This window comes from Beta vulgaris, chromosome 5 (genome assembly GCF_026745355.1).
Source record: "Beta vulgaris subsp. vulgaris cultivar EL10 chromosome 5, EL10.2, whole genome shotgun sequence".
Classification (NCBI taxonomy): Eukaryota; Viridiplantae; Streptophyta; class Magnoliopsida; order Caryophyllales; family Amaranthaceae; genus Beta; species Beta vulgaris.
This window is the reverse complement of record NC_079206.1, coordinates 58,609,384-58,637,227: the sequence shown is the minus strand read 5'-3', so window position 1 is coordinate 58,637,227 and position 27,844 is coordinate 58,609,384. Positions and strand designations below refer to the sequence as shown.

General features: G+C 34.3%; 2 protein-coding genes and 1 non-coding gene across 4 annotated transcripts; 2 read left to right on the top strand and 1 right to left on the bottom strand.

Moving 5' to 3' along the window:
* The first annotated feature begins 326 nt into the window (after positions 1 to 326).
* LOC104894115 (LRR receptor-like serine/threonine-protein kinase FEI 2) lies at positions 327 to 7,903 on the top strand. 2 transcript variants are annotated; one of them, XM_010680286.4, is made up of 13 exons: positions 327 to 901; positions 1,007 to 1,142; positions 1,258 to 1,329; positions 1,452 to 1,523; positions 1,626 to 1,697; positions 1,841 to 1,912; positions 2,042 to 2,113; positions 5,575 to 5,681; positions 5,796 to 5,969; positions 6,069 to 6,401; positions 6,579 to 6,830; positions 6,995 to 7,128; positions 7,277 to 7,903. In XM_010680286.4, the coding sequence occupies exons 1-13, from the start codon at positions 820 to 822 to the stop codon at positions 7,499 to 7,501; spliced, it is 1,803 nt and encodes a 600-aa protein (XP_010678588.1). In that variant the 5' UTR covers positions 327 to 819; the 3' UTR covers positions 7,502 to 7,903. The 2 variants fall into 2 exon arrangements, with proteins under 2 accessions (XP_010678588.1, XP_010678587.1); XM_010680285.4 differs by having other exon boundaries at positions 336 to 901; positions 6,576 to 6,830.
* Positions 7,904 to 12,773: 4,870 nt separating this feature from the next.
* Positions 12,774 to 19,677, top strand: LOC104894114 (hypothetical protein). The gene is made up of 5 exons (XM_010680284.4): positions 12,774 to 13,443; positions 14,980 to 15,113; positions 18,266 to 18,413; positions 19,108 to 19,214; positions 19,332 to 19,677. Exons 1-5 carry the CDS (start codon positions 13,086 to 13,088, stop codon positions 19,371 to 19,373), a joined length of 789 nt encoding a protein of 262 aa, XP_010678586.2. The 5' UTR covers positions 12,774 to 13,085; the 3' UTR covers positions 19,374 to 19,677.
* Positions 19,678 to 24,290: 4,613 nt separating this feature from the next.
* On the bottom strand, positions 24,291 to 24,362 carry TRNAH-GUG (transfer RNA histidin (anticodon GUG)). The gene has a single exon. It is a non-coding gene; the product is annotated as a tRNA-His (tRNA).
* Between the last annotated feature and the right edge of the window lie 3,482 nt (positions 24,363 to 27,844).

Sequence of the window (27,844 nt, the reverse complement as noted above, 5' to 3'; positions counted from 1 at the left end):
AAATGAGAGGAATTAGAAGGAAATACTCTCTAATAAAATTTCACTTTCCTTTCCTCCCAAATATGAGAAATTAAGGTTTTTTTCCTTTCTCTTCCATTTTTTTCTTTTCTCTTTCTTTCCTTTACTAAAAATGAACCAAACCCACTATAAAACAAATCTTAATAAATTTTTTCTTCACTCCTCAAAAGAGTAACAATCTTTTTCCGAACAATTATATCCACCAACAAAAGCAGCAAGGAGACAAAACCCAAGATTCAATTCAAGTATTCAACCACCAAAGTGCAAATCTTTATGGTTTCAAATTTTGAAACAGACTTCATTATTCTATTTTACTCCATAAATCGTTGGTGGATTTTGTATACCATACAAAAAATCCCGCCATTTGAAAACCCAATCAAAATTCAGACATCCACCTTTTTTTACTCTCTCTCTCTCTTTCCTCCTTCTCTGCAAAGCACAACTTTCCAAGTGTTTTTTTCTCCATTTTACTGACCACTGTCAATGACTATTCATCAAAAGGACACAATATGTTATTATAAAAGTTATTGGAACTTAGTGCACCATATTAATTATACTAGTTTTTTTTCTTCTTGAGTAATCCATTGCCATGATATCATTTACCCACTAAATACTCTTCTCTTTCTTCAAAATTATCATGACTGTCCAAAGTTCAAAACTTTACTAGTGAGACTGTGAGAGTGTATAATTTGTTTTTGTTTTCTTATTTTATTTTATTTTTTTGAATTTTCCTTCTTTTTTGATGAGTGAAAAGACTTAAAATTGAAGGCTAAAAATCTCATCTTGAAGTTGAATTTGCAAATGGGTTTGCTCATTTTGATATTTAGAGTAGTTTTGGTGGCTACCCTTTTCAGCATTTGCCCTCTTGCTCTAACACCAGATGGTAATTTTTTTTGCTAATAAGAGTTTTTTTTTTTTTTTTTTTTGGGTTTGAGCTTGAAATTCATAAATTTGTTGTAATTTTGATGTTATCTAAATGTTAATCTAGGTATCACTTTGCTTGAAATCAAGAATGTTTTGAATGATACCAATAATGCCCTTGAAAATTGGAGAGATACTGATGATACACCTTGCTTTTGGACTGGGATTTCCTGTAATTCCAAAGACCAAACTGTCATTTCTATGTATGATTATGTTTTATATTTCATCTTGAATTTTTTTTCTTCACTCTTTATTTGTTTATGTAATTTAGTTTATGTTTAATCTTGATGGTAATGTATCTGATGTTGCTATATTTAGAAATCTGCCTTACAAGCAACTTGGGGGGATAATTTCTCCAAGCATTGGGAAGCTTACTAGACTTCAAAGACTGTAAGTTCTATCACTTCTATGTTTTTTGGATTTTTTTCCCTTCTTAAATTTGATTTCCTTTTTTGTATTTTATCCAAAATTCTGTATATATGAAATTCATGTTTTTTGAACTTGTATATCAGAGCACTACATCAGAACAGCTTGCATGGTTTTGTTCCTCATGAAATTTCAAATTGTAGTGAGCTCAAAGCTTTGTAAGTGAAACACTTCTACATTTTCTTTCTCAATATAGTTTTCATATGTTCTTGAACTATGTTTGCTTGACAAAATAAAATATTTGCTGTCTCTAATTTCAGGTACTTGAGAGGCAATTATCTGCAGGGTGGCATACCATCTGAGATTGGAAATCTCTCTTATCTCACCATACTGTAAGATATCTATATGCTCTTTAGACTGATGACCTTGCACTTAAGTGATTTTATTTACTGTCAAACAAGTGCAGTATGTTGCAGTTTAGGTAAACCTTGTAGTTCTTGTAATTGAGTACAATGTTTTTCTTTTGTGAATAAAGGGATTTGTCTAGTAACTCATTGAAGGGTGCTATACCATCCTCCCTAGGGCGATTGACTAGGCTTCGTTATCTGTAAGTTCTACAACAATTATTGAGTTGCTTTGCTACTTTTTCGAAATTTATGATACATTGTAAGCCTCGATGAGGAAGGAATGATAAACAACAACTAACCTTGAATATTTTCTCTCTTTTTTGCTCTAGGAACTTGTCGACGAACTTCTTCTCAGGGGAGATACCGGATTTTGGTTCTCTCAGCGCTTTTGGGAATAAATCGTATGTTATGTTCATGTTCATTGCAAATTTACAATTACTCATCATGTGTGAAAAATCATTACTTGGATGACTAATATTTATGCTTGAGCAGTTGAGCTCTCTGATTCTTGTCTTCTGGTGATTATATATTAGTTTGTGACGTGTGGTTTTACTTAGGTGTCTGCCATCCTAAGGGAGGACAATTCTTAATATTCTGTCATGGAGACTTACTGCCATAATCTGTTTACTTGTCATTTCATAAGAGCTATTTTAGCAGTTGTGCGTTTAGTATCTACACTGATATCTGCACAAAAAAGAAAAATTGAAGAGCAGACTCATCACGAAATGTCACAAGTTGCTCATGAGCACGCACAAGTTAGTCCACCACTTTATCTGAACATCAAATATGAGTCGTCCCTATGAGTGATCTTAATGGTCTTACATCATACATCGCGAATAATGATATAATTGAACATCAAGCATTGGGAATTAGGGGTGTTAATGGGCCTAGCTGGCTCGCAAACTATTCGAGTTCAATTCGAAATTTTCTAGAGCCGAACATAGAAAAATTCTGTTCGAAAAGTTCGTGAGCAAGCTCGAAATATGTTTTGGCCATATTATTTTCCATAAATTAAATGAAAAGTATTTAAATTTTGTACAATACTTGTGAAAAAACTCAAACTAAGTAGTTTAAACCTATACTTCCTCCGTTTCATAATAAGTGAAACACTTCCCTAAAAAAGCTCTCACAAAAAAGAGAGAAGTGTTTCACTTGTTATGGAACGGAGGAAGTATATAGAATATATGTAATATAGTTTTTTTTTTTAACTCAAGTTCAGTTTTAAGGTAAATTAAACTAGAAAATTTAAGCTCGAAAAAGCTCGATACTCTGTTCGAGTTCGAGTAAAATTGTAACGAGCCGAGCCGAGTAACCCCAAGCTCGATCTCGGTTTGGAACGTTAATACCCCCTACTGGGAATTATGGGTTGCATATGTAAAGAACAAAAGGTGAAGGATAATTAACCCAGAATTGCAAATTCTGAGCTATTAGTGAAGAATGATTTGATTGCTAAATGCGAAACTAGAAATGAACAGTGAATGGATGAAAACTGTAGAGCTAAGTTTTACCCTTAATATGTTTCAATGCAATTATTGATCCTTCTCCCAATAATATCAATATTAAAGCATGATTTAGCAACATAGATGTACCGTAATAATACTGATCACCTTCTTTGAAAATAATTGGTTTCTCGTGGATTCAAATACAACTAGAACTCTGAACATAACATCAACATAAATCCCCATGAGAATTCTTTACATCCTCGGAAAAGAATTTACTCGCCTTTGTTTAAAACATGATGCTAGATTGAATAGGACTTGCTAAGCTAACATTAGTTAAGAAGCTAGTAAGTCTCTTCTCAGTCCTTGGTGAAGCTAGTCTAGAGGAAAAGAAAGAGGTCATCAAGAATGGGCTCAAATATGCTACAAGTTCTAGAGGATAGCTATAAGTTCTTTGAGGATAGCTGCAATAAAGTAAGGGCAAGGGTACCTTTGTAATAGACACTAGTTAATATGATAGCTTTGGGAGTAGGTGAATGCATAAACTGAGAAGGATTTAGTAGTTTTGTTTTTGGGAGAGAAACAAGCCTCTCGAATGCTTATTACTATCTGTTGGTATTAGTCGAGGAGGAAGATGCCCCCCCCCCCCCCCCCCCCCCCCCCCCCCCCCCCCCACCCCCCAAGCTAGGCATGGGGAAATACAGGCCTAGCTTGGACAATAGATGATTAAATTGAGCAGATGGGAGAGCCTTGGTGAAGACATCTGCTAATTGAGAATCAGTTGGTAAATAAGTTAAAGAAATGAGTCCCTCCATAAGTTTTTCTCGAGTGAAATGACAATCTATGTCAATGTGTTATGTTCGTTCATGGAATACTGGAGTCCTTGAAATATGGAGTGCAGATTGATTGTCACAATGGATGGTGACAGGTTGCAACTTTGTAACACCTAACTCAGCCACGAGCCTTACAAGCCAGGTTACTTGAGCAGTAGCATGAGTCATGGCTCTATATTCTGCCTCTAAAGAGGACTTGGAAAAAGTTGGTAGTTTCTTGGATTTCCAACTAATAGGAGAAGATGAAATAGGACAATGTAGCCTGAAATAGACTTCCTTGTATCAGAACAAGAGCCCCAAGAATCAAGGCTTGAAGAGTTAAATGATCAGCACCCTTGATTAATATCCCTTGTCCAGCAGTATTTGCAACATATCTTAGAACATGAGTAAGGGCAGTAAGATGTGAAGGGGTAGGTGAATGCATAAATTGAGTAAGATTCTGCACACTATAAGCCAAATCAGGCCTAATGTGTGTCAAAAATTTTAGTTTGCCAACCATACACCTATAAAGAGTAGGATCAGCCAACAAAGTACCCTCATCTGCACTCAGTTTAAGATGTAAAGGAAGAGGAGTGACGGCAGGCTTGGACACATCCATGTCACAAGAACTCAATAACTCTTTAGTAAATTTAGCTTGTGTAAGAACAATTCCTTGAGAAAGATAACTCACTTCAATTCCAAGAAAGAAACTGAGAATGCCAAGATCTTTGATGCTAAAGACTTGATCTAAGTGAGCTTTGAGATGCAAAATAATAGCTGAATCATCAACAGTGATGATTATATCATCCACATAAACAACCACTATAGTGAGAAGTGTGCCATTATGTTTGAGAAAGACGGAATAATTATTTTTGGATTGAGTATATCCTTGCTTGTTGAGTTCGAACTTCGAAGACCAATTTGCAAACCATTGCCTTGAAGCCTGTTTTAATCCATAAAGTGATTTTTTTATTATACACAGTCTTTGCCTCACTTAAGCTTTATGATCATAAACGATTAACTACTTGTGTCCTCTCCTTGTCCTCTTTGGTAATGGCTATTCTCATGTCCACTGAGAACTTCTATCTTCCTGTTTATTCTGCGTAGCCTGGTTCATTTTGTTTCCAGATGCATGTAATTAACAGTTTTTGGCTCATGTTGTAAAGGCATTTGGTGCTTGTAAAAAGTCTATCATGTTCTCCTGATTCATCTGTATGCATGCACTTCTAGCATAAAAGCTCTTATTTCAAAATATTGCGTAGGAATTAGTTTTCCTCTGTAATGGGAGCAATCTACAGATCAAATAGTTAAGCAATGTATAGGCTCTCTTACTGCCGTTGAGGGATCTGCATTCAGCTTTCCTTAGGGTAAGGGGTGGAGGCAGAAATAGATAATCTTGTAAGCAAACTTGGGCAGACAATCAGTAACATAGTTATTTTCCATTCGTTATCTTTTGATTGCATCAGAGGAAATATGCGGTATTCTAAACTTATTGATACTCTGGTCTGGCGTTATCTAGGGTCCTTCATAATGTAGGGTTTGGCTAAATAAGACTGGTGCTGTATGATTCAGTACCTTATCCACTTCTAACTCTGGATTTCTTGGCCACAGATTTATTGGTAATTTGGATCTTTGTGGACGACAAATGCATAAACCATGCCGAACCTCACTTGGATTCCCTGCAGTCTTACCTCATGCAGAGAGTGATGAAGCTGCAGGTAACTACTGACATCCTTGCTGGTCTAGAAATTGCATCTAGTTCTTTTATGTTCTCATAGAGTTCTTAATAACAGATTTCCTGAGTCTTAATACATCTTTTATCCATTATGCAGGCCCCACTAAGCGATCATCTCATTACATTAAGGGGTTGTTGATTGGGGCAGTATCCATGCTAGGAGTGGCTCTTATAGTGGTAACTGCATTTCTTTGGGTTTGGTCAGTATCAAAGAAAGAACGAGCTGTTAAGAAATACACAGAAGTCAAGAAGCAAGTCGAACCTGAAGCAGGTAGTAGGATTACACATTTTAGCGGGATATTGGTGGTGTTATTCTTTTTTTTTTTGTTTTTTAATAATCCTTGAACCATTTTTTCTGTTTTGGGAACAGGAACGAAGCTCATAACTTTTCACGGTGATCTTCCATATCCTTCATTTGAGATCATTGAAAAGCTGGAGGCTCTTGATGAAGAAGATGTCGTGGGTTCAGGAGGATTTGGTACTGTTTACAGAATGGTCATGAATGACTGCGGCACATTTGCTGTTAAAAGGATAGACCGAGGTCGTGAAGGCTCTGATCAAGTTTTTGAAAGGGAATTAGAGATCTTGGGCAGCATCAAGCACATTAACTTAGTGAATTTGAGAGGCTACTGTAGATTACCAACATCAAAGCTTCTTATTTATGATTATTTGGCCATGGGCAGCCTAGACGATTTGTTGCATGGTAATTTCTTTGGTTTGGTTATTGAGCATTTTTCATGCAATTTTTGTTTGTTTACCTTTGTTTTTTATATTTGTAAATATCATAAAAAAGCAGATAACAGATAATCTAATATCATAAGATGTTGCTATTGAATATCTATTTGATGATTCATAATAATTTAATTGCAATTGACAGAAGAACGTATGAATGATGAAGTATTAAGCTGGAGCGCTCGTTTAAAGATAGCGCTTGGCTCTGCTCGTGGATTAGCCTACCTTCACCATGACTGCTGCCCACGAGTAGTTCATCGTGACATAAAATCAAGCAATATACTTCTTGATGAAAATATGGAGCCTCATGTTTCTGATTTTGGCCTTGCCAAGCTTTTGAAAGATGAAGAGGCTCATGTTACAACAGTTGTTGCTGGTACTTTTGGGTACTTGGCACCTGGTATGTCTTCTTTACTCGTCTTTCAAGGCTATTGCATGAAAGTGTATATTGTTGCATGTCTTATTAAATGGAAGAATGTTCTTAGAATTATGCACGAGCTTTGGAGGTATAAGAGTAGGTTTATCAACATTTTAATCCATATATTTGCACCCTTTTTCGAGCAGAGTATCTGCAAAGTGGAAGAGCTACAGAGAAGTCAGATGTTTACAGCTTTGGTGTTCTTCTATTAGAGCTTGTAACAGGAAAAAGACCTACTGATCCATGTTTTGTTCAGAAAGGCTTAAATGTTGTTGGCTGGGTGAGTTCCAAACTCCTCCTCCCCTCCCTTCTTTGCCGTACTCTTTGTTTCTGCAATATTTTTTCCTTTTTCTTTAGTTTTGATTACTTGCAAGCATTCTTTTTTCTCCAATCTAATTAAAATTCTACCATTATTCTAAAATCCACAGATGAACACTTTATTGAGAGACAATAGATTAGAGGATATAGTGGATAAACGGTGTCCTGATGTGGATCAAGATACAGCAGAAGCAATTCTTGATATAATATCACGATGCACGGATGCAGACCCAGAACATAGGCCATCTATGAACGAAGTTTTGCAGGTCCTAGAACAAGAGGTCATGTCACCGTGCCCTAGCGATTTCTATGAATCTCAATCAGATTATTGTTAAGATAACTGGTGGAGCTTAGGAAGTGAGTCTTGTAAGAGGCTATGCTATGGTTGATATAAGGGTGTGCCCTGATGTAGACCTTAAGCAGCAGAATTAATTCTCGATATAGCTTTCTGATGCACTGATGAAGATCCAGGGCTTAGGCCATCAAATGAACAAGGTGTTGCAGGTTCTAGAATTAGAGGTCGTTTCGCCTTGCCCATGCAGTTTTTTGTAAATTTCATTCAAAATATTGCTTAAAGATGGTGGAACATAGGAGGAAGTGAAAGTCTTGTTAGTTGTATCCTGGCTACTATGAGCTCTTGTATATTAAATTAGTTGATTTTGCTGTGCATTTTGTTCATTCACATCCCATATTCATCCAGCTTTATCTTCAAATAAATTGATCAACTTTATCTATGAGTTGTGGTAATTGATCTCACTCTGAAAGAACCAGTAACACTACGTCCTGTTAGTAAAGTTGGAAGAAGCAAAAGTGCATTGCTGAAAGAAATTGCCTCGGCAGTCGACAGTGAGTTTTATTGACCTTCTTCAGTGATGAAGATGAAGGAGCATTAGAGAAACAGTTTTAGGATTTAATCCTGCCAATTCTCTACATATTTTTTTAGTTTCAGTGAAGTGTAGTTTTTCTTCTTCTTATTATTCTATACATATTGTACTATTAAGTTCTTTTCTCGTATCTCACTTTGATGCAATTTATGAAGTTAGTTTTTGCTCATTTCAAATTCGTTATGCTCATGTTCATGTTATTTTTGCTAGCTTGACCGGTTGTGCCTAGAGTTACGTATACCCATGTGTATGGTTCAGGTATAGTCGATTTGACCAATATTGTCCATTATATAAGGATTACATTTGTTGAAGATTGATACATCTAATCACCAGAAATAAACAATCAAAAAAAATTAATTATGTGGAGTTGGACTATACTAATTATTAATGCTTATCTCTAGTGGGTAGATAGTTTTTTCCCCATAGTTATGTGCTTTTTTAATTTGTTGGGATTCATTTCAAGTCTCAACATATATTTTTTAAATATCAATCATATCATATTACATTATTATTTGTCAATAATTCGAGATATCAATAGTCATGGTTTTGCGTTTATAAACATAAATGTCAAAGTTTGTATGTTAGAAAGAAAGATAGTCAACATATTTTCTAAACAATTTGGTTCATCTCTTTTCCTGCTGGTGCTTCAAAGTGGCTTATTATTGTTTCTGGGTTTATGAATCTCAATCAATCATGTTCGTTTTGTTTTTATATAGGTAACATTGCGAGCGACCAGGCCCCATCTATCTAAGGATAGTAAGCCCTTCCATCTAATTAACTCCAAATAAATGGTCGCCATGAAAAGTGACACACACACCAACTCCCCCACTTCAAGTATAAGATAAAGCTCAAACCTCGATCATAGTTGAGGCCAATGTGGACCCGAGCGTCGAAGTTGAGGTGGGTTAGTGTTAGTGAATAGTGATATTCCAATTACCAATTACCATATACTTCCTCCGTTTCTAAATAAGTGCAACATTTGCATAGTGTTTACTATTCACAGTTTAAACTTTAATTATCTTTGGTGATTTACATTTTAGGAAAAACATAGTCATGTGGGATCTTGTTAGATTCGTCTGAATGTAAATTTTTTTAATATCAACTTTTTATAATTTTTACTTATTGATAATTGAAGATATTAATGGTTAAAATAATACATTGGCAAACGTGAAAACAAGAAGTGTTGCACTTATTTAGAAACGGAGGAAGTATTTCCCAAGCTCAGACCTGAATTTCCCAATTACCATATATTTATACTTCTTCCATTTTAAAATAATTTGAACAATTTCTTCTTTTGATTTGTCTCAGATTAGTGCAAACATTTTCATTTTTGGAATGTTCCTGTTATCATTTAAGAAAAAATATAGTCAAGTAGGATCTTGTTAAATTAGTCTTAATACAAGGATTTCAAATATCAAAATTTTCTAATTTTTACTAATACGCAGTAAGAGATATTTGCGATATTGACGTTCATAGAATCGACTTGGCAAACGTTTAATAACGAAATGGTGTAATTAAAAAAACAGAGTAAGTGTAAGAGATAACAATGGAGAATCAAAGAAAAAAATTTAATAAGTTCCTATTTTAAAAACAATTTTAGTCCTAAGAAAATTAGGGAAAGTGTATAGGGTTTAGCTAATTAAGCACTTCATCTTAGAGGTTCAAATGGCTGGTGGTGCCTGGTATGGCCGCGGCCAAAAGATTTGCCCACTTGTATGGCGGGGCCGAGTTTTGAATCCAAAGGCCAAAGCCAATTTTTCGAGCCAATTACAACTGCCTTTTTGGGCCAAAATTCGAACCGAAAATCATTTTTAGGTTGTCCAAATTCTATCCCAAAAAAAAAGTTGGTCACGACAAGGCTCGAAAAACGGGCCCGAAAAGTCTACACAAATCCGAGCATCTTTAGGGTCGGGTTGGGCTTTTTCCTAACTTTGATCACCTCTACTTTAACTTTTTTTTAAGGTGAAGTGACTTTACCCCCTTTTATATTCCTTTTTATATGGCCCCTTCGCTAACATCTTGTATTAGTTTATTCTTTTTTTACTTTTACATTATCGACCAGAAATCCTACAAATTTAATTACAATAATTAAAAAAAGATGTTCTCTTTTCACTTTCGTCAATAAACGTTTGGTATCATTAAATATCTTATTACATATTAGTAAAAATTATAAAATTTTTATTTTCGTAATGAATCTATAGAGACAAATCAAACAAAACCACACATGTGAAATGACTATGTTTTTTTCTTATATATGTGCTTGTAAGTAGTGCCATGTCGTAACTCGTAACTGGGAATATCTTTTTGGGCCGAGAAAGTATCATGTGTACTAAAATATGCGTCCTCGGATTTAATATGGCAATTAATCTATACAAATATATTAAAAGACGTTCCTATCAACGGAACGGTGCCATGTGGCACACTTCTCATACTTCTAATACACATGTTTATAATCTTTTTTAAAAATATTAACATTGTGTAGTTACTAGCTAGGATTCAAACATATGACATTTGGAATGAAATGTAAAAGTTTAACCGTTAATCCACTACAATTTTAATGCTTAATGTTTCAAAGTAAAACATTATAAAGTCTCATAATTATATGTAATTATAAAGACATTGACAAGCTTTTTGATCTATAATACTCTTATTAAGTAATAACATTTTCTTACCCCAAAAAAATTTTGCAATATACATTATATTACGTAAACCTAATAAAATCAATTAAGAAATTTATGAAAAATAATTTATTTAATAATTAAAACTGATCCGGAGTATTACACGGGATAAATACTAGTTAATTGATATTAAAAGGAGTTATATGTATCATTTGACATTTGGTATATGAGCCTCCTTCACTTAATCACTAAAGAAATTTGAAATTATTCTAATAGATAGAATTATTTGATACCAAGTGGAGAATCATTTCCCAAAAATATACCCGAAGCCTTTATATTCCTTGGAAAAAGTCGGCTTGTTAAAAGTTTGGAGAAAAGTCGGCTTACTTCACAATTTAAATTACCAAAGGTATCAATATAAGCACCCATGGAATAAATTATTGCACAACAAATGTGAACATGATTAAATATTAGGGGGAAATTAATGATGTCAAGGAGTCAACTCAACTTTCTGATAAATCGTTGGGGCATTTGGGTCTCTTGCATCGTTCGTATGGTTGAGATTTAGGACCTTTCATCAATTTTTATTCCCTGCAAATATGCAATTGCATGTTTAATTCCCATAGCATATACTATTATGATGATGCTTGATTGGTGGACCAATACAATATAGATTGGCATTCCCAACATGCATAACCACAACTTGCTCCAAGTTAGTGTTTCGTGCCTAATAGGCTTATTCTGATTTACTAGCTAGTTGACTAAGTGTCAATTATCCTTTTACCAAATTTTCTAATATGAATTCTATTCTTGTTTAATTTGACTGATACCTGAAATCTATTAGTATACAATGAAAATCTAAACATGTAATTAACAGTGTAGACTTGTAGTGTACCTTTACCATGCTAGAAGTTTTAACATCATGCTAGGTTGATGGTAAAGCCATAAAAAATGATAAAAGGCAAAAGAATTATGATAATGTTACTTAAGGGTAAAACTACAAGAATATCTTTTCATGCCCAATCTATGATGATGCCATCAAAATTTAGTTACGATTTATTTTATAGATGTTTTCGATATCTGCTGAAAATCAAAATAACTAATGATTTATTATTTTTGGAAGTTCAACAATATTCAAAGAAAATTGTCCATCAAAGTAAGAGAGTGGAAAAAGCATGAGATAACCATTTGTCTCGCATGGAACAAAAGTAAGTATCTCCCTTATTTATATAGGAAAGTGCCTTAGAACATCTTGTTTGGTAATGAGCTAGAAGGATTGGTAACCATATGGATGTGGCGATCGAGCGCGAGCTGTGGACATTTTGGAATCAATCGTTTTGTTTAGTCGCTAATTGCAGGGATCACGCCTTACCGTGATTAGCGTGATTTTCTAGCCGTTACATATGAGATTCTTGTCATCCTATCTACTTGATTTCGTCCCCTATTTTTAGTTAGCACTTTTCGTTTTCCCTTTTGCCTTATAAATTATTGCTTCATTCATCAGTTTATATACACAGCAAAACCAAAGAGGTGTCCTAAGCACGGTCCAACCCACGTGTGATACCGACCTTCCTTTGAAATTGTTTGTTTATTCATACTTTTGGGTTAAAAATGAGCAAGCCATGTGGCAGGGCGGTCCGTTTTGCTCGGGTCAAGATTTGATGAGCGACCCATGGCCCACCACCATCCATTGGGCCTTTTAAGTGGGGAAATATTAGATTATTAGTAGCAGGATTATATCTACCCGGACTAAAATCATATCAGGTTAATTATTAAACCAAATGAAATCTTTTTATTTCAAATTTCCTTAAATAAAGGATGATATATATTCAAATGACACTCGAATAACACTCGAATAACGTCCTTTACAAGCCCGGCCCATGCACGAGTATACATAATACTCATGTGTCATGAGAGTAGATACCAATCAATCTATCTATTGTACTCAATAGACTCTCTTGTTTTGTTGTTTTTACACCGAGTTGTAAAACTTAAAGCCGGGGTGGCGTCCAAGGTGGATGCCCACGTAATACGCCAGCATCAGGCCAAGTCATGTATACGCACACAATAACAAACCACACCATCCCCCACACAAAACATTACGAGCAAGAGCAAAAATTAAAGAAAATAATGCATGACTTGACAAAGTATCGTATAGCCACATGCTGAGCTTGATATTGACCCTTCGTTCTTACGAAGAGTTTTCCTTCTCCTTTTCTGTTCTACCCTTTCTCCCCACCCTTTTATAATTCCACTACTACAGTCTCGGTCTCTTTCACTTTCTCTCTCTCTTCCCAGTTTCTATTTCGGCACGAGAAACAAGATCAATATTGTTAAAGATCATCATTATTAACAAGAAAAACAAAAATCTAAGTCAGATACAGCAAAAAAAAAAAAAAAAAGATCCAAATTTTATCATGGGAATACAACTTCAATATTCCCTCTCTCTTAATAACCTCCTCCTTGTTTCGCCATCTACACCCAAAGCTCTAATCAATAATAACCTATGGTATCGGCATCGACACCAGCAACAACAAGTGTTGTCTGGTGCTGGTGTTGGTGCAAATTATTCATCAGTAAATGGAGGAGTTGTTTTAGGGGTGAAGTATTATGATCCTTTAGTTTCAAAAAACAAGAAAAGAACGAGTTTAAAAGTGGTAGCTTCTTCTTCTGCGTCTTCGAGTAACGTGGGTGCACCTACTAGTTGGGACACTTGGTCACCTGACAAAGCTACTCCTTCTCCTTGTCTTAGTGATGTACTATGGCCTTCTATTGGTAAATTACTTTCCTTTACATCTTTTTGATTTGGTTTATTAAGTTTAGAAGTTACTATGCTTTTGGATCCAAAATATCATGTGATTTTAGGTTTTAATGTGATTGGATCCCAGGTTGTAGGTAGGTACTATCTTTTAAATTTTAACAATGCCTCAGTCCACACTCGACAACGCTTCTGCCATTTTTTAATATTAACCAATATATGTTTTAATAATATATATACTATATTATTGCCTTAAAAATTAATAAATAATGATACCTTTTCTAATAACAATTTGCTTTGATATATATATATATATATATATATATATATATATATATATATTATATATATATATATATATATATATATATATTATAATATATATATATATATATATTCAATTATTTAAAAGTAAAATTTGTAAAATGTTTATCTTGATTATGTATATATGTTTTGAGGTAAATACAAAAAATGTATTATTGCATAATAACATTTGTGTTTATATATATTGTCAAAGTGGACTATGTCAATAGTGTCAAATGTTAAAGTGGATCAACTAGTGACAAATATAAGTGTAAATTAATATATATAGCAAAATGACGATGAAATTTTGACTATTTATGAGCTTTATGTACTTCATCCGTTTCGAATTAAATGCAGCAAATCCACTTTTACGCATATCGAGGCATTATTTTGACCACAAATATCTATAATTATATAAAAGTAAATATTATAAAAATTATATCTTATGAAAGTAAGTCATGAGAAGAATTTAACAAGATCCTACTTCACTATATTTTTCATTATGTACAAGTCATAAACCTTAGTCAAAGTGAAAAGTGTGAAGAGTGAAAAAATGAAATTGTTGCGTTTAATTCGAGGCGGAGAAAGTATATAAGAAGCTAAAAGTTAAGATAATATAATAAGAAATAAATAAGCATAAATTGATAGATACATGATTTTATCATATGTGCTTAAACTAATTGTATCATATTAGATCGGTATTTATTGTTAATTGTTAGTTCTTGAGACTGCATATATAAGTCGATATGTATAAATTATAAGAATTTACTTTGACTTTACACTTTGACTATTATATATGTTAATGCTAAACTTTAACCTAGTATTAAAAAATAATAATATTTTAATAAATATACATATTTATTTTATAAGGTAAGATGAAGTCTCTTACAAATAGGAAAAAAATTGATTGATTTAACAATAGAAGTATATTGCATATTACGATATGAAAAAATTAAGTAAGTACGTATATATATTTCATGGAACGGACAATAAAATGACAAATTAATAGTTTCATTTAAAAAAATGAAAGAACTCGCTAATTTATGCAGTTTAGAGTTTAGAGCGTATTAACAAATAACAATGTTTCTTCTAAGTATCATGTACTGTAATTGACCAAAGTGTATAGTTATTGGCACTCTTGCATTAATTATTATCTAATTCTCATTTATGCAACCTAGCAATAATACGAATAATTAAATAAACTATACAAAGAGATTACTCCTAACAAAGATATGACAAATTGAAATCAGGTGCATTTGCGGCTATGGCAATGTTGGGAAAAGTGGACCAGTTGTTAGCACCAAAAGGATTGTCGATGACGATAGCGCCATTAGGGGCTGTTTGTGCTGTGTTGTTCATTTCCCCCAAATCTCCAGCTGCTCGGGTATGTAATATGTATCATATTCATGTATGTATGTTAATTTGATTGGCTCTACTTAAATTTTTGGGGCCCTTTTTATCCGAATTATATACCACATTACTATATTGTCACGTTATTTTATCTTATATTATAGTGTGTGGCTAAAGATCTTTATGCAATCTTTTATAGAATTACTGAATTACAAGCGATGTCTAGCTAGCTCAAGATTGAATTATTATTTTAACCTATTATCATATTCTTCCAGCTGTATGATGTGATATTGTGATACAACACCATATGTTTTTTTTTTTCCTTTTACTTTGTCTGTTTTTGGCCTTGGAGTCATGAGTTGTCAATGTACCTTAGGTTGCAAATATGTTGCATTGACATGAAAATCACATATTCTCTTCACTCTAAGTTAACACTTTTCTCTTTATGGATTTTTTTCTTTTGGCTTCCTCTCTATTAATATGTAGTGGCACATTCATCTCAAAGATACTACGATTTTTTCACCATATATCTCTGATAAATTTTTTTGTATCGTATACCCTTTCAATTTTCCAAATTTACCATATACCCTTCATTTTTCAAAAAATACATCAACTTACTCTTTTGACTAACGGTGTTAGACTTCCGTTAGTCATTAGGTCCAAATCCTCTCCTAATCCTAATTAACTACCATAAACCCTAATTAACCCTAAAAACACTAAAAAACCCAAAAAAACCTAATTAATCCTTGCTAGACGTTCGCCCAAAGTATAAAAAAATCACTGAGGTTTTCCTAGGCGCGAAGATGGTGGTGGTTGGGGAGGTTGAGTGTGACAAAGGAAGTGAAGAAAGGTGGGTGGTGCGCTGAAGAAGGAGAGAGGTGGGTGGTGCGTTGAAGAAGGAGAGAGGTGGGTCCTTATCCTGGGTAATTTCGGTGGCAGGATGAGGGTGGTGGATTGAGGTGGCTGGGTGGCAAGATGTGAATGGTGGTGGTGGTTTAGGGAAAAGGAAAAGCTTAAGGATGTAATTTCAATTTTTTGGGGGTGATTTTTAGTAGATTTAAGGCGATGTTTAACAATTCTCCTATATACTGAACTCATTGAATCCTATTTTTGTAATCAATTTATATGAACTTATCTTAACTTTTACTCCCTCCGTCTTTTTTTATTTGCTACAAGCACTTTTTCACAAAGACCAAGGAGGGAGTGGGGACCATTGACATAAATGGAATTAACAAAAAAGCAAATAGGTAAATTGTGGGACCTATGTATTATATATGGAAACATTTACAAAATCAAGAAGGAAGTGATGGCAAATTTGTAAATAAAGTGTGGGACCTATGTACTATATATGGAAATATTTGCAAATGTAGCAAATAAATTGAAACACCCCTAAATGCCAAAATGTAGCAAATAAAAAAAGACGGAGGGAGTATATATCTAGTTACTAGAATAAGTCAAATAAACTATAGTAGAACACTATATCTGTCAATGCATGTGTATTAAGAGTATAACCCACATGTGAGCTAAGAATTAGTTGTCCCACATTGAAGATTTAGATAGAAAATGTGACAACATATAAATTGGTGGGTTACTGCACCTATCACCAATTGGTTTTAGGATGAACCCTGCTAACCTTATATGCGATCAAAACTCTCCTCCAACACGAGATTGTGCTAGGCTCAATGCAATTTATCATGGTATCAGAGCCGACAATCCTTTGCAATGTTGTGACCTATCTATATTGCAAGATTAAAGATGGCTCACATGTGAGGGAGAATGTTAAGAGTGTAACCCACGTGTGAATTGAGAAATATTGTCCCACATCGAAAAATTCGAAAAAATGACTAACATATAGATTGGTGGGTTACTCCACCTATCGCCAATTGATTTTAACATGGAACCCTACCAACCTTGTATACGGTCAAAACTCTCCTCCAGTATGGACTTGTGTTAGGTCTAATGAAGCTTATCAATGTGTTATGTTTTTGAAGTCACATGTGTTTTCCGAATGAAAATCACTATGGTACTTTCTTGAAGTCTTAGCTTTTCAATTAAACAATATTTGTATATTTCTTCATGAGAAACACTATGGTACTTTAAGCCAATAAAAGAAAGAGGATTGTTGCACTCTTGTATCAAGACTCATAGTTTTTCCTCAGTTTTACTAATACGTTAATGTTAGAAAAATGATGCAATATAATAATGATTTAGAGTTTTAATTTAATCATCCTCCATTTATAATATCTCCACTGAATGTAGTTTTTGAGGGGGATAGTCTAATCATAAAATTGTATCTTTTTGAGACTTTTAAGACTTATGAACCTTATTTCCTCTCAAGAAAAGCAAGTATTAAACGCTTAAAGATTTACTTAGGACATCACTTAAGGGCCTGTTCTCCACATCTTATTTTCAGTTCAATTCAATTCAGTTTAATTCAGTTAAGTTCAATTCAATTCAGTTCAGTTCATCTCTGAACAATACTTTTACTCTCACATATCACTATTCATTTAATTTCAGTTCAATTCAATTCAGTTGTTTTATGTCGAAAAGAACATGCCCTAAGTACCAAACTTAATTTATTATTGATATCATTACTTCCATAAATAGGTGTCATTCTTGATAATGCAGAGTTGCTATAATAATGTCCTCCACTCGACTCTCAAGTGGAGCTTGATGCTACTCTAAGAGCCCGTTTGGTAGGTAGTATTAAGCGCCGATAATGAAAATCAAATCATATGTATTTGCACGGTGAATCTCTGATTTATTACCATGGTAATTGACACTTAGCTTATATCCAAGCATGTGATTTCCTTTTCATCACCACTCAATATCATCTATAGGGTAACATATAGTAACACAAATTTATAAAGTATAATACATGTTTGGAAATAGATATTCATTACCATGGACATTGGCACGATTTTTTTTTTGTAAAATTACACTAAACTACATTACCATTACCGCCATTTATTGCAACCTACCAAATAGGTCAGTAGAAGTATATATATGCATTGAACTTGGAATCATATGTAGCATCCTTAGAATTTAGAAGTATAAATCATATCATGTTCTTTTTTCTCTTTCTACGCTCTTTTTGCTAATAACTTTCGTCAAAGCAACATCATGTATGTAGCATGCTTAGAACTTAGTATAAACCATCTCTTTCTGGGGTAACTACTTGTGCAGAAATACAACATGTTCATGGCTCAGATTGGGTGTGCAGCAATAGGAGTATTAGCATTTACACTCTTGGGGCCAGGTTGGCTTGCAAGGGGTGCTGCCCTAGCTGCATCCTTCGCCTTCATGACATACACCAGATCCGTGCACCCTCCTGGTAATTTAATCTCGAATTTTTCTAATATGTTTCTCTCATTAATTACTGTACACATATATTTGGGGTGTACCATGTAGGCGTGTATATGGGTTGGCCACAAATAGATCAGTTTTGTTCTGGACCTGATAAGAGTTCGGCTCAGCTTGAATCGTTTCACGAATGAGCTGATGATGCCTGATGTCGAACTATATATCTAGATTGAGTACTAAATGAGCTAAGCTTGAAATGCTTATAAAAGCTCATGGAATCACAAACTCAAGAAAAATTCTTACATATAACGGATAAGCCTAACCTAAAAGGCCAAAATGGCAATAATGTCAAAGGGCCAACTCAACCAAAAGCTGATGGTTGGAGTCCCAGGAATAAGTTTTATACTCTATCATTCCTCCTCATGCGAGAGTCCATTGGGCTTGAAATGTGGATACAACACAGGTCTCTCTCATACCCGTGGCTAAATATTCCACTTAGAAAGGAGGGGGTGGATGAGATTGAACCCGTGACCTTTATGTCACGCTGACTCCGATACCATCTCAAAAGGCTAACTCAATCAAAAGCTTAAGCTGATGGTTGGAATCCCAGGAATAGTTTAATTAATACTCTATCAAATACTTATATAAGCAAAAAAAACACATTTCAAGAAGTATATGCATAGTATTTCCTCTGATTAGGGTGCATGTATTTATAATATATGCAGCTGCAAGTTTACCATTGCTGTTTATTGATGGAGCGAAACTTCATGGTTTAAATTACTGGTATGCGTTGTTTCCTGGTGCGGCTGGATGCATGATTCTATGTCTTCTCGTAAGTTTTTTACCCAATCTTAACTCTTAGCTACAAAATTATATGAAAATAAGCAGTTCTCATTCATGTTATATAACATAGAAGTGTTAACTTAATTCGAAATTGATGATGTTGCAGCAAGAGATCATTTACTACTTGAAGGAGAATTACAAGTTTTAAATTACAATTGGAAAGACAATTTTTTGTTAAATGAGTAGATGCCTCAGAAAAAAAGATTTTGAGGAGGGTATTTCATTATTTTTGACGTAGTCCTAAGGTGTCGAACGAAGGACACCAGTTTGAATACTGGTGTAAGAATGCAAATATGGAGCTTCCTTACAAAATGTACAGGAAATTGATTCAAGATGTCGATGTAAATCTGTAATGAGTTAAGCACTATTATTCTTTGTACAAAATAAACATACTTATCAATTTTGTTCTAATAAGTTTATAATCATATTATATAAAGAGAAAGCTCGATGATATTCTTCCATATAATTGGTGTTTTTTTATATTTAAGTAGTTAGGTGATAATTTTCCTCTTTTAATTTGTACGACTAGTTTGTCATTAATCAATTTGAATTAGCTTAGCTTAAGCTGATGGTTGGAGTCACAAGAATAGATTATTTATACTCTATCACGCTCCCTCACGCAAGCCCATTGGACTTGAAATATAGATGGAGTACAAGTCTCCTTCATACATGGCGCTAAATATTCTACTTAGAAAGGAGGAGTGGATGAGATTTAAACCTGTGACCTTCATGTCACGCTGACTTTGGTACCATGTGAAGGGAACAACTCAACTAAAAGCTTAAGCTCATAATTGGAATCCCAAGAATAAATTTATAGTCTATTACCTTCAGCATTCGATATACAAGCCAATTACTTCAAGGCGATAAAAATAAACTATTCTTGTAGAAGAAGATTTATGGTGTATGTGTTGAGATGATTATGGATGACTGGATACTGTGATTCTGAGCATTGAGCTAAGTTAGTTACTGTTAAAACATTAGCAAGTATGTATGGGAAATTATCTTATGCACTTGAAACTCGAAAAGCATGTTGTCACGAGACAAGTAGCCCATGCAAATCCCTTACTAATAAGTCTCCCAGGACATTTAAGTGTGGTTGTTGGCTGGCGTAATTGGCCAATTCTCATGTGCAAATGCAACGAGCTAAAAGCATAGCAATATAACGAGAAAAGCAGCACAGAATGACTGCTAACATGTACCAAAACTTAGCTACCAATATGTCTATATAGGCATCAATGTATCTACAAAGGCATGGGGGTCGCTCCATATGAAACTGAGTATGTGGCATTTAGGGGTGACAATGAGTCTGACGTGCTCGTATAGTCGTGTACAATTCGAGCTTGGCAAAGCTCAACTCATTGTGGCTGGGCTAGAGTTCGAGTTCGGGAAAGACTTTAACGAGTCAAGCTGGGTTATGTCTCGCGCCACTCGAAAAGCTTATGAACGAGGTTGATTACTTTTTATATATGACAATAATGTATTATGTATGTATACATAAATATATATATTCTATATAATACATAATAGTAAGTTAATTGTTTTGTTATCAAGGAATAAACTAAAAAGTTAAAATATTCAAAAAAACAAATATTAAAAAGACGAGTAAACTAAAGATATATGATAATAGGTCAAGCTTGTTCGTGAACAGCTCGATAACATCTCGGTCAACGCTTAGTCAAATCTCGATTTGTCAAGTGTTGAATTCGGCTTGAGTTTGAATAAACTTAAATGAACACGAGCCACACTAACAAAAGCTCGGGCTTGACTTGATCGATAAGCACCCTAGTGATGATATTAAGGAATTTGTATTCATATATGTGTAGGATCTCAAAATTCTCAATCCCCCTTCTTAATTGGGAATCGCCCTTGAAAAAAAAGTAAGTAAACACATAACGGTACTCGTGCTAATGATGTATCAATAATGGATTTGGGCTAATAAGTAGGGGATAGTTCGGCCCACACTTACGGGCATTTGCTAATGTAATCTAAATCCTCTAGTATTTTATGCTCTTCTTCAATAATTTACGGAATATGCTATAAGCATAAATGTTTAATTTCAAGGGTATCTTTAAGATACTTGTATCCAGAAAGTTTTTTTTTTTTTTTTGGTGCAAACAAAAAAAAAACTATGCAAAAGCATTGGAGCCAAACGAATACATACTAGGGGATAGGACTGTTCAATGTCGGATATTGGATACTATCTGAAAATTTCAAGTCGGATGAATTGTGATCCGAATCCGATCCAAAATTTTCAGATAAGATATTGAATTGTCGGATCGGATCACCGGATTTTCAGATCAGGACGTTGACATTTTTAAAAAAATTCAATTTGTATCCGAAAATCCGAATTTTTTCGAATATCTAATTCGAATCTTGAAATCGAATCGGATATCCAAATTTTCGGATCGGGTTGGTGGATTTTCGGGTCAGATGTTTTTTTCAACAACCATGCTAGGGGATCAGGAAAGTAAATTCGGGTCACTTGGTGCCTCGCATTATGGAATACTGCGACTGGAGAGTAGAAATAACTAAGTAGTATTTGGTTACTTGGTAAGAATCGTATTGTAGATTTTGGGATATGAATATTGAATCTTATCAAGTGTTATGTTTAGGAGTAAATACCTTATCCTTTCTCCTACTTCAATCACTTAAGTCGCAAATACCAGCTCAAAATTTTGTGGAATTTATGGCTCACAAACTTCTATATTATTCTAGCCATACCTTGAACAAATGGTGAGGCAAGCTAATAAAAAGGTTCAAGCTAAGCTATAACAAAGCGCAAGCTAAACAAAAAGGCTCAAGCGGAATTACGAGGTTACTTTATGTAAAAGGGTTTACTTTTATTGGATTTAGGGTCCTTTTTTCTAATACTAAGGTGTTATTTTTAGTGAAACTAGGGGTTACTTTTTCAAATGCTAATGGGTTACTTTACTGAAACTAGAGATTAATATTTGTAATGCTAAGGGGTTACTTTAACTGAAAGTACGGGTTAATTTTTGTAATTATAAGGGGTTAATTCTACTATAACTAGGGTTTACTTTTTGTAATTATAAAGAGTTACTTTTACTGAAACTAGTGGGTTACTTTTTTTGAAACTAGAAGTTACTTTTAGGAGTTACCTTAGATTTCTGTTAAGGGATTATATGTTGTGCAAAGGTTACTTTTACATTTATTATAGAGTTACGTTACTTATGCAGGCGTTACTTTCTTTTTCTCTCTTTCCCTAATGCTAAGGTGTTACTTTTAGTGAAAATATGGGTTACTTTTTTCAATGCTAAAGGGTTATTTTTACTGAAAATAGGAATTATTTTCTATAATGCTAAAGGTTACTTTTACTGAAAGAATGGGTTACGTTTTGTAATTATAAGGAATTACTTCTACTGTAACTAGAGGTTGCTTTTTGTGATCAAGAGGTTACTTTTGTACAGGTCATGGCCAAATCTTATCCTGGAATCCAACACATGTTTGGATGTCCATCCTCGTTTTATCGGTTTCCACTAGGGCTCCGTTTGGTTGAGCGTAAAACATTTTCATTGTAAAATGATTTTCATGGAAAACAATTTACAATGGAAAACACAATTCCAAAATTAGTTTTCCGTTGTTTGGTTCAATGTAAGAAAAATGATGAAATCAAAAGGAAAATCAAAAGGAAAAGTAAGGAGGTCGTGAGAGGAGTGTACAAGAGATACAAGAACAAGGAAGAAAAACAGTTTTCCCTTCATTTTGAAGGGAAATTCCATCATTAGGAGAGAAATTTTACTCCAAAGGAAAATGGTTTTACACTCCTTTGCAAACTAAACAATGTAAAACTGAAGATAGAAGAAAACAGTTTTCCTGGAAAATATTTTACGCCCTACCAAACGGAGCTTAGATTTTAGCAGCAACTAGCAAGTAAGAAAACTACACATTCACTCTTTCTAGTTATGCAAATGTAGATCCACTCTCCCCCTGGCAAAGACAAACTCTAAAGAGAAAAAACTGTTGGTGATTAGGGGGAGGGGGAGAGTGGGGGAAATCGTTGGAAGAATTGACAGAAATGGCATCGGCCAAATTCTGGTTGCTTTCACCGCCGCTCTCTTCGTCCGTTTATTTTCCGGCCCTGGTCATGTGTTTTCGCTAGAGAATGATTTTGATGACGATGAAGAAAAGATGAGTTTGACAAGTTTCAGGTCGACAATCAAAGTTTTTTGGTGAAAATTCATTGGAGAGAGAAGAGGAGGAATTGGTGCGAGGAAGGAAGCGCTACACTAAATGCGTGGCCGCACGGTTTGGGTCATGTGATGTGTTGCATAAAAAACGAACCAGTTAAGAATTTGATAAGGGGTACTAAAAAAATTGAAAGAAGAAAAGTAAAATAAAGAGAAAGAAAACTAAAACTCAAACTAGCCAGAGAATGATTTCGATGACGATGATAATAAAAAGATGCTTTCGACAAGTTTCAGATTGACGGTGAAAGTTTTTCGGGGACAATTCGTTGGAGATAGAAGAAGAGTAATTGGAGCAGGGAAGGAAGCGCTACAGTATAATGTGTGCCCGCACAGTTTGGATTATGTACGGCGTGTCGCATAAAAAGCGAAATGGTTAAGGTTTTGATAAGGAGTACTAAAAAAATTAAAACACGAAGAGTAAAATAAAGAGAAAGAAAACTAAAATTCAAACTAGCGACCTAGGAATAGCAACTAAGAAAAAGTAGAACAAAAATTGAAAGAAGAAAAGTAAAATAAAGAGAAAAGAAACTAAAATTCAAACTAGCAAGAGAATGATTTCGATGATGATGATAAAAAGATGATTTCGACAAGTTTCAGATTGACGGTGAAAGTTTTCCGGTGACAATTCATTGGAGAGAGAAGAAGAGTAATTGGAGCGGGGAAGAAAGCGCTACAGTATAATGTGTGGCCGCACAATTTAGATTATGTACGGCATATCGCATAAAAAACGAACTGGTTAAGGTTTTTATAAGGGGTACTAAAAAAATTAAAAGAAGAAGAGTAAAAATAAAGATAAAGAAAACTAAAATTCAAGCTAGCAACCTAGGAATAACAACCAAGAAAAAGTAAAACAAGTTTGTGGCTGCTGGGATTCGAGCCCAGGTCTCCACGGCCACAACGTGGAATTCTAACCACTAAACTACAGCCACTTTGTTGATAATAGGTAAAGATTTCTTTATTAGGCTTATATTAGATGAACTTAAATGGGCCATCTATCCAAGAAGCCTCTGTCAAGTCTCAGTTACGAATCAGTGCTAAAAGTTTGTGTGAGCCCAAGATTATCATTATTCAATAAGATCCACTACACATATACACCATTATGATTAGAATTGACTAAACTTTTCTTGTACTTGTCTACAGAAAAAAAATAGGTTTTCGACCCGTGTAAAATGCACGGAATTTTTTTTATTTATAAATTTTTATGATTTTATGATATCTTTACCAAAATAATAGTGCGAATATTAGATCATGATTTAAACTTTTTATAATCATATAGTTTATTAGGAATATTTTAAAACTTACTTGTAACTCGTGCGTTCAATGATTGATGTAGTTAATATTATGGTGCGACGTTGACTGAAAAAGTATTTGCTCGACCCATTGCTTCACTGTGAGGATCAAATAAAATCACAACTCGCTCTATTATTGGGATTCAATCATGCAACCACTTCTTCTTCCACTTTCTACAGTCCCTATTTTTCATAGTCCCGCTCACCTCCACTCTTTTGTTGTCTTGAGATCCCGTGATCTTTATCACAAATTAAATTTTCAAACCTTAATGCTGATAACTCTTGATATGGCTAATTGAACTCGTGCAAATTGCAAACCAAAAATGGAGATTTAAACATAGCTGAAAATTGCTACATCCGGTCAATTGAATCTTCTGTTATTAAAGAAAAAAAGTTCTCGTTCAATACCAGATTTATTCGAAAGAAGTTATAAAAAAAACTTTGACCACAAATTCATCGAATACACTTGATATTTTCGAAAATGGAGAAAAAATGAATTTGATTGTGTTTTTTTATCCATTGACTTTGGATGTGTGATAGATTCATATGTTATTTACATGAGTTTATTATATGAAGATGATGATTCACTTTCTAGATGTTTAAATTGAGATGGAAAAAAGACATAATTTTAATGGCAGTGAAGACTGAGAGTTCTAAGCAAGGGTTTGTTATATTTTGGAACTTTATTAGCAAACTTAAATTTTGCTAAGATTATATTTGGCTTCTAGGTAGAAGTAAGATTCTATGCACCTCTCTTAGAATTTAAAGCTTGTAAGTTTCATACCATTTGACCCATTTCTTTCTTTAGAAAGTAAAATATAAAAGAAATTGTATTGTCAATTATTTGTTACATGCACAATTCACCCCTTTTGTTCATTTTTATTGTGAATTATTCTTATTTCTTCAGTCACACAGTCTATAATCAGGCAGTATTTATCAAGAAATGTTGTCTTACATTTCAGATCTTCACATAACTTGGTCACAGACAGTAAATTATGCATGAAAGCAGTACATAACATTGCTCAACTTTACATTACTTTATAGCATCACATTTCCAGTGTGAGTGACTTTAGAGGTCTGACCAGTAGGTAAATTAATCAAAGAGTTGTCTTTGCATGTCACAACATGTTTTAACATAGAGAAATTCCCAGTCATATGGTCTGAGGCACCAGAATCCAGAATCCATGTATCCATGCTTACAGAATCAACAAGATAACATGACACCGTACCTGAGTAATGTATGTCCATCTCATCTTCAGTATCTTCACCTTTAGATGGGGTAGGTAGAAGTCTGAGAAGTTGCTCAAGTTGTTGAGCAGTAATGGTGGTGTTGTTGCTTGACATTGACATGTTGACATTCTGATTTTGAGCATTTGCAGCTACTTTTACACCAGATGGCTTTCCCTTGCTCCATTTTTGTTGTCCATAATTGTTCCTTCCCTTTCCTTTGTTGTATGGAAGTGCCTGAGTCCTTGTTTTGTTCTTGGGAAACACTACTACAAACCAGCAACTTTCTTTTGTGTGCCCACTTTTGCTTCACACAGTGCATTGAGTAGTAGGAGTACTACTTGTGGCTCCCCCTGCCCCTTTACTGAACATAGCCAAGGTTTTTGTTTCTTCTTTCACCTGGCTCAACAGCTCTCTCTGAGCTTCTTCATGAGAATGTTACTTCTCCAAGTTCCCTAGATTTCATCAAGGTCATTCAAAAACTGAAACAACTTGTGTTCATCTTGTTGTTGAGTAAGTGCTTCTACAAAGCTTGTTATCTCAGCTATTACAGTTGTGATAGGTGGAAGAGTATTCAGAGAGTCCAGTTCCTCCCAATGACATTTCATCATGGTGTACTACTCACTTTTCTGCATACCTTGCTGTTTTGCTTCATATAGTTCCTTGTTCAATTTATACTTTCTTGAACCATTTGTGAAAGAGAATCTTTTCTCTAGTTGCTTCTATATCTGATGAGCATCGCTCACAAACATCACAGATCTCTTAATGGATTCACTCACAGAACCCAGTATCCAAGATATAATCATACTACTACATGTGTCCCAGGCTTCTCCTTTAACAGCATCTTTCTCATCCCTCTTTACCACGCCAGTTACAAAGCCTAGTTTTCTTTTTGAGGCCAGAACAATCCCCATTGATCTCTTCCAAGATCTGTAATTAGCATATCCTTGAACTTTTTCTACAACCAGAAAGTTGTTTCCATTAGATGGATGGAGATATAGAGGACTAGTTGCCTCTATAGTTGTATTAGTCATAGCAAATTTTTTCTTTCTAGCTAGCTATTTTGAGGGTAGGTTAAATTTTTAGATGTGTTTTAGAGAAAAATCTGGTAGAAAAATGAGAGTTATAACTAATTTCCGAGCCTAAGCTATGATACCATGAAAACATTTTGTGCAAGACATAAGTTTTTCTTCATTTCTTCTCTCATTCATTCATATTTTTGTGGTGCCTAATACAGCTTACAACTTAGTCTTTTATAGACTGAAAAGAAACTTTCTAGGAAGGTGCTATAAATAACGACACAATTGCCAGCAACACAAAAGGACAAAAAAATAATGATTGGCACTAAAAGCCAGAGAGAATCCTCCTTGAGGTGGCTGCAATCAAGGTAGTGCACATCACTCACTGCTGTATCAGTACTGATGTACTATGTACCAGTCTTAGTGTACTGCCTACTTTAACATATCAAGTAAATGGTATGGGTGATATTGGCCCATATTGAATATGGGCAAATACTTTCTCTTAAACGTATGGACTATGGAGATGGTTATATATTTCATATACGGAGAAAGTTTTTCATGGAGAAGTACAGTCCTCAATCATGCATGTCCCTTCTCGAATTTATATGCACAGGCATTAGACAAAAGAGTTGCCATGATTACACTTTGATGACTTCCGCTCCAGTCTTAACAAAGCACCTCGTCCATTTTCGATAAAGAAAGTGTGATAAGGTATGAACTATGTAAGTAGTCCTTGATTACGATATTGTATTAAATACTCTAAATAATCTCCTAGTTTTAGTTTCCTTTAACTGTTGATTGTTGTACTTTTGTATATACTTGTATATTAAATTGAGTTGAATTTATTTTTTGAACTGAACTGAACTAAACTTAATT